The 7,046-nt window shown below is 35.8% G+C and overlaps 4 protein-coding genes across 4 annotated transcripts; 2 read left to right on the top strand and 2 right to left on the bottom strand.

Annotated features, from left to right (window-relative positions):
- The first annotated feature begins 247 nt into the window (after positions 1 to 247).
- On the top strand, positions 248 to 2,094 carry CCT2 (chaperonin containing TCP1 subunit 2). Its single transcript, XM_047063535.2, has one exon. The coding sequence runs from the start codon at positions 359 to 361 to the stop codon at positions 1,976 to 1,978; it is 1,620 nt and encodes a 539-aa protein (XP_046919491.1). The 5' UTR covers positions 248 to 358; the 3' UTR covers positions 1,979 to 2,094.
- Positions 2,082 to 4,143, bottom strand: Atf6 (bZIP_ATF6 domain-containing protein ATf6). The gene is made up of 2 exons (XM_047063531.2): positions 3,936 to 4,143; positions 2,082 to 3,875 (listed from the first exon to the last, which is right to left on the bottom strand). Exons 1-2 carry the CDS (start codon positions 3,955 to 3,957, stop codon positions 2,095 to 2,097), a joined length of 1,803 nt encoding a protein of 600 aa, XP_046919487.2. The 5' UTR covers positions 3,958 to 4,143; the 3' UTR covers positions 2,082 to 2,094.
- Positions 4,144 to 4,193: 50 nt separating this feature from the next.
- Positions 4,194 to 5,556, top strand: LOC124499617 (proteasome subunit beta type-7). The gene is made up of 5 exons (XM_047063557.2): positions 4,194 to 4,423; positions 4,484 to 4,804; positions 4,858 to 5,032; positions 5,109 to 5,260; positions 5,330 to 5,556. Exons 1-5 carry the CDS (start codon positions 4,362 to 4,364, stop codon positions 5,454 to 5,456), a joined length of 837 nt encoding a protein of 278 aa, XP_046919513.1. The 5' UTR covers positions 4,194 to 4,361; the 3' UTR covers positions 5,457 to 5,556.
- Positions 5,557 to 6,069: 513 nt separating this feature from the next.
- On the bottom strand, positions 6,070 to 6,887 carry 140up (RPII140-upstream gene protein). The gene has a single exon (XM_047063562.2). It carries the CDS (start codon positions 6,787 to 6,789, stop codon positions 6,115 to 6,117), a length of 675 nt encoding a protein of 224 aa, XP_046919518.2. The 5' UTR covers positions 6,790 to 6,887; the 3' UTR covers positions 6,070 to 6,114.
- Between the last annotated feature and the right edge of the window lie 159 nt (positions 6,888 to 7,046).

The following is a 7,046-nucleotide window of genomic DNA, read 5'->3' as shown; positions in this document are numbered from 1 at the left end:
ATATCCCTTCATAAACAATGTAACGAAATTATAGTCAAATCTTTATCGGACAATATTTTAATTATTATATTCCAAATTACTCAACATATATTCAACAATATTTTATAAATAGGCCATTTATTCACTTTAATCGATAAGCAAAGATCTTTTTTTATCGGTAAAGAAAGATTTCAAGTAATTTGTACTGTTTGTTTTGAATGGTCACTTTCAAATGACAATGTAAAAAATGGGCTTGTTCTCACAGGCATGTACGTTTTTCTATAAGCACGTTGTTTCATTGTCTGTATACACAAGTTTTCAAAGTTATTTTCGTTTGATTTGATCGATTTAATTTCCATTCATATCATTTACTATAAACATGTTAAACATTCAAAGTCGTTCGTTGAATCCGGTCAATATTCTTAAGACCGAAGCAGATGAAGAGAAAGCCGAAACAGCTCGTCTTTCATCGTTTATCGGTGCCATTGCAATTGGTGATTTGGTCAAAAGTACATTGGGTCCAAAAGGTATGGACAAAATCCTGTTGAACGAAGGCCGAAACGAAGGAAAAGTGGAAGTAACAAATGATGGTGCTACGATATTGAAATCAATCGGTGTGGATAATCCGGCCAGCAAAGTTTTGGTTGATATTTCAAAAACTCAAGACGATGAAGTTGGTGATGGTACCACTTCTGTCACGGTTTTGGCAGCCGAACTCATACGTGAAGCAGAAAAATTGATCGAAATGAAAATTCACCCACAAACAATCATTTCTGGCTGGCGTAAAGCTGTCGATGCAGCCAAAGTAGCTTTGGAGAAATCCACTCAAAATCATAGTGACCAACCGGACCGATTTCGCAATGACCTCATGAATATTGCCCGAACGACGTTAAGTTCGAAAATCCTTTCTCAGCATAAAGATCTGTTTGCTAAATTGGCCGTTGATTCTGTTCTTCGACTGAAAGGATCGGGCGATTTGAATGCCATACAGATAATCAAAAAATTGGGCGGTAGCCTTAGCGATTCATATCTAGAAGAAGGATTTCTACTTAATAAAAAACCAGGCGTCAATCAACCTAAACGTATCGAAAAGGCTAGAATTCTTATTGCCAACACACCGATGGACACGGATAAAATCAAAGTATTCGGCTCACGTGTCAAAGCGGATTCAGTGGCCAAAGTGGCTGAATTGGAATTGGCCGAAAAGGAGAAAATGCGCGAAAAAGTGGATCTAATTGTGAAGCATAACATCAACGTTTTCATAAATCGGCAACTCATTTATAATTATCCGGAACAATTGTTTGCCGATGCTGGTGTGATGGCCATCGAACATGCCGATTTCGACGGTATTGAACGGTTGGCTTTAGTGACCGGTGGAGAGATTGTTTCGACGTTTGGCAGTCCGGATAAAGTGAAACTTGGCCATTGTGATCTGATCGAAGAAGTTATGATTGGCGATGATAAAGTGTTGAAATTCTCTGGCGTACCTTTGGGTGAAGCTTGTACGATTGTCATTCGTGGTGCTACACAACAGATTCTGGATGAAGCTGAACGATCATTGCATGATGCGCTGTGTGTTCTAACAGAAACGGTTAAAGATTCCCGAATCATCTATGGTGGTGGTTCCGGTGAAGTGTTGATGGCTCATGTGGTCACACAATTGGCCGAACAAACACCGGGAAAAGAATCGTTTGCAATAGATTCATTTGCAAACGCTTTGCGACAATTGCCTACAATTATTGCTGACAATGGTGGCTTTGATAGTGCACAATTAATTTCCGAATTACGGGCCTATCATTCGCAAGGCAAACATACTTATGGTCTAGATATGAATGTTGGATGTACAGCCGATATGGCCGAATTGGGCATCATTGAACCATTTGTCGTCAAACGTCAAGTGTTGATTTCAGCTGCTGAAGCGGCCGAAATGATTCTACGTGTTGATAATATCATCAAGGCAGCACCACGAAGACGTGAAGTTGATCGCCGTGGACACTGATTGATAATAGAAAATCAGTGAATGGTTGAATTATGGATTTATTTTATGGATTGCTTTTTTATATTGAAAAAAAACTACAAACAAAAAAATTGGTAAATAAAGCTTTTTCTCTTTCATTATGGTTTATTCATAAATTGATTAATAATGCTCGGTTTCGTTGATGTTGATGAAGATCGAATTTTACGTTTCGAATGTGCACTTCCATATGGATGATGGTGATTCATATTGATCAAGGATACTTTAGTATTAATGACTTGACAATCAATTTGTAGCATATGTAAATGATGATTAGGCAATGTTAATCCAGTCTCCGTTTGATTTTGGCCATTACTATCAGTGTTGTTGGAATTATTTCGTTGTTGGCTAAAATTATATGCTGTTGGTATGAGAAAACTGAAACGAGGTCGAATATCTGTTCGATTGGACATTGGTGGCAGAATTAAATGACCTTTTGATGGATAGGATAGATAATAGAATGTATCATCACGTCTATGTATGGTTGACATTAAATTCTCCAGATCATATGGCACGAATGGATCATCGAAAGAATGATCCAATTCTTCATTCAGATAGTCCATGTAACGTTGTTTTTGCATCCAAAGTTTCAGTCTTGGTATCGGTACATGTTTAAGATCGTATAATAGTTTTTTCTTTGATTTCGATGTTGAATGTTGACGACGGCGAGATTCATTCTCTTCCAGTTTGAATCGTGTGAGCCATCCACGAAGTTCATTCTCCAATCTTATTAGCTCAGTTCGATTATAATAATCTTCACAGCCGCCAACATTTGTTTGATTCGGATAAAAAGTGTCTAAATTGCTTGAATTATAATTGGTTGACAATTTCTGGAAATAATTATCAGTTTCTTCCGTTTTCCAAAGCAGTGTTCGTGAAAAATGATGATTCTTATTGGCTTCAAATGATTTGACTGTGAAATTTTTATTTGAAAAAACGATTGGAGCAGTGTTTTCATTTGCACGTTCATTTCCAGGCGATATTGACATCAGATATGGTGAAATCTGAAACAGGAACATGAATGCAACGGCAAAGAAGCTAATTTTAGCCTTTTTTCTGCTGCTCGCTGCATCTGTAAAATTGCCATTCGCATCTAAAAGTCTGAATTTTCCGATTTCCTGTTCTAGATCAACAATTTTCTGCTTCAACAATGCATTCTCTAGCATTAGATCGGTATTTTCTTTGCCCAATCGTTTGACTTGCGATTCTAAATTGTCCAGATATTCTTTCTTTTTTAGCCGAGAATTTAATGCAGCTTCTCGATTACGTAATTTACGTGCTTCAATTTTTTGTTTATGTAAATTGTCACGTTCTTTCAGTCTGTGATTAGAAACTTTGCTAGGTAATATAGTTTTCGGTTGAATATTATTATGATGACCATTAGATATTTTACTATCAAACACACGATTATAGCCATTTACTATGAATGAGGATGATGACAATGATGATACTGTATCGGTTTCGTTTGAACATAGAATCGTAGGACAAGTAATGGTCAATGGAATCGTTGTATTCGTGGTGATTGAAGTGTTGTTACTATTGTCACTATCGCTTTGATGATTTATTGATGGTGAATGTTTGTTGATTTCATTAAAATTTTGATTGAAATCCAGCACATTTTCACCGAATAACACAGTATTGATGGTGCTAAAATTATTATTGAGAATATCGTTTCCGTTGCTAGTAATGGAACAGGTATGATTATTAACTGGTGTTTCGGGTGGTGTATCAATGAAATATTGATCCGATGGCGGTGATGTATCGAATGTATCATTATCCGTGAATGTGATTAAATCACTTTCATCAATATTTCCCAGATAATCGTTGGTTATTTGACAACAAGTATCCTGATAAGATGGTAGTATACCGAAATGATTATCAGCTGCGAATGTGAGATATAATAAAAATTAGATTTAGACAGAAGAAATCAAATAGTACTTACACAGAATATTTATATCGACCATTGTTGAATACAATAAATATATTATTATTTACGATTACGATACGGAGTTGAATCTATTTATTCAATCAATTCAATTCAATTCAAATTAAAATACCATTATATACCATTAATAATTTTGATTCTATTTACAGAGAATGAAACGACGATTATCACTCATCTGAATCTGAATTGAATGTTTACGTGGTTTAACAATCACTAATTCTGTAAGATATCGATTGTATCGATATCTTTCGAATCACACACGCTCTAGTCAACAAAGCTGGAGAATTGGATTTAGCCGAGTCATTGCCTATCGCATATAAAAGCTTGGATTGTCAAATGTAGAAAAGTGTTTATTTTTTTATTGATTTAGAATTTTAAATAATTACTACTAATACTAATTACTATTACCAAAAATCGATCGACATGTCTTCGGCAATCTTGCCCGAAATACCAACTGGTGGATTTAATTTTGAAAATTTTGAAAGGTACGATTTATCGATATCTAAATTTGTACGATTAATTTGATTAAATTTTTTATCTACAAGGAATGAGTATTTGAAACAAAAAGGTTTTCCCATTCCTAAAGTGCAGAAAACTGGCACCACTATTGCTGGAATCATTTTCAAAGATGGTGTAATATTGGGTGCCGATACTCGTGCAACATCGGGTAACGTTGTGGCCGATAAGAATTGTGCGAAAATTCATTTCCTTGCCAAGAATATGTATTGCTGTGGTGCCGGTACAGCTGCTGATACGGACTATACTACAAAAATGATTAGTTCACAATTAGAATTATTACGTTTGAATACTGGCAAACAAGTGCCTGTGTGCGTTGCGAATCGTTTGCTGAAACAATATCTTTACCGGTAAGATGATTATTTCGGTACCGAATGTTTAACCCAAGCTTTGCTTCATATAGGTACCAAGGATATATTGGCGCTGCTTTGGTTTTGGGTGGTGTGGACAAATTCGGTCCTACTCTCTATTGTATTCACCCACATGGTTCGACAGATAAAATACCCTATACAACCATGGGTTCCGGTTCGTTAGCAGCCATGGCTGTATTCGAATCTCGTTGGAAACCCGATTTAAGTGTATGTGTGTTTGACCCTTCAATGATGATTAATGGTTGTTGATTTTTGTTTCATTTTCTTTGATGATAAATCCCAGTTGGAAGAAGGTAAAAAATTGGTTCGCGATGCAATCGCATCTGGCATTTTCAATGATCTTGGCTCTGGTAGTAACGTGGATTTGTGTGTCATTACCAGACACGAGGCCCAATATTTGCGACCATATGATGAAGCTAATGTTAAAGGAAAACGGTATTTTTTGATCATTCTTTCACATTGACCTCTTTATTGAATATCTATATGTTCTATTTTTCCCTACAGAGAAGGAACCTATCAATTTGTTCGAAATACAACAGCCATAATTGGACAACCACGAACCATACCGATTGAAGTGGAATCCACTCAAACAATTGCGATTGGAGTAGAATCAATGGATACTTCATCATAGCCTTGGATATTTTTATTTTCATTTCGTGTTCTGATTAATTTCCAATTGAGCAATTGAATCGAAACGAAAATCTAATAATAAATACAATTTTGCCCAATAATAACAGGTGTCATTCAATCGATTTATGATTGCCATATGTGATTGAGACGAATCGATCGATCTAGTGAGATTTAGATCATCTCGATCGATGTGTTGTGTGATGGTTTTTTTTCCTGGAAAATAATCGCAATGAGAAGAAGAAAAAATATTTGTGCTCCAATTCATTCGAACAATAATGTTCATAGTCGTCCATCACATCAATAATCATCATTTCGATTAATTCACAAATCTCGGCTATGGACAGACGACGACGACGACAATAACAATCGAAAGCCACTGTGGCGGATGAGAAAATTTTCTATTTTTTTTCTTTCCCTCTTTTTCGGTCGATTGATTGATTGATTGATTGATTGATTGATGGATATTGGACTGTATATTGTGCAATTGTATATTGTATCGTTATAAAAACAGACAAACAATTCAGATGATTGGGGTTGGGCCATTGATATTTGATCAGGTAATTGATGAATGATCTGTATTGTGGCCAAGCCTCATGAGAGTGGTATATGAAATATGAAATAATAACCTCTTTTTATTTATTTACACTAATTGATTGTAATTAACTTGAACGAAAATCATCACCAATTTCTTGGACATAGCGCATCTGACGGATGGATGTGCCCGAAAGTTTCATACTTAATCTCATGATAGCGGCAAACGAAAGGCCAAAAATACAGCCAAGTGTTGCATTGACAATTGTTGCACGTAGTCCAAGATGTGCTTTCCAAATCACACCAGTCATAGCACCGGCCATGGCACAATCTGGATAATATAAATCATTCCGATAAGTGGCGGCCATTACTAATGAGCCAACAAATGTTCCGGCAAACAATCCATATCGAATGGCATGTTTCGTACTTCGGGTAAATAATTCAATGTATATTGTATCGGTTAATTGACGATTTGCTTGATGTTTACCACGAAAAACGTTTGCATTATGTTTCTGAACAAATGACTGGAAAACTTGTCGATTTTGTGTGATGGCACCCAAAACGAAACCGCTGAATGCACCCATACTGATTGCATTGGTGATGATTTGAAATTCAACATTACTCTCACCACGATTGAATGATTGCCAACTTTTCTTTATTCGTTGCCATCCAGTTTCATTTGGATCGATTGGCACTTGAACCTGTTCGATGGATTCGAATCGAAATCTATCCGCTATTCGTTGCATGTATCCAACCAACGGATGAACATTCATCGACGATTGTTCAGTATTGTTGTCGGGCATTTTGATTTTCAAATTCCATACATACAAACACAAGATTCTGATCACTTTTAATTTATAAAAACAGACGATTATCACATGTGATCCATGTATCCAAACATCATGACTGTTCATACGATACGTTACGTTGTATAATGATGACTATTCTCTATTGTACATTCGATTTGTTGAAATAGTAATTATTTTGTTCATTTGATCATTACTCAGTGTTTGTGAATCAAATTTTTGTGAAAATGTGAAAATGTGAAAAAAGTGTTTAA

The sequence above is a fragment of the Dermatophagoides farinae genome, chromosome 2 (genome assembly GCF_024713945.1).
Source record: "Dermatophagoides farinae isolate YC_2012a chromosome 2, ASM2471394v1, whole genome shotgun sequence".
NCBI classification, from domain to species: Eukaryota; Metazoa; Arthropoda; class Arachnida; order Sarcoptiformes; family Pyroglyphidae; genus Dermatophagoides; species Dermatophagoides farinae.
Note: the sequence above shows the minus strand (reverse complement) of the source record. Positions and strands in the feature narration are given on the sequence as shown.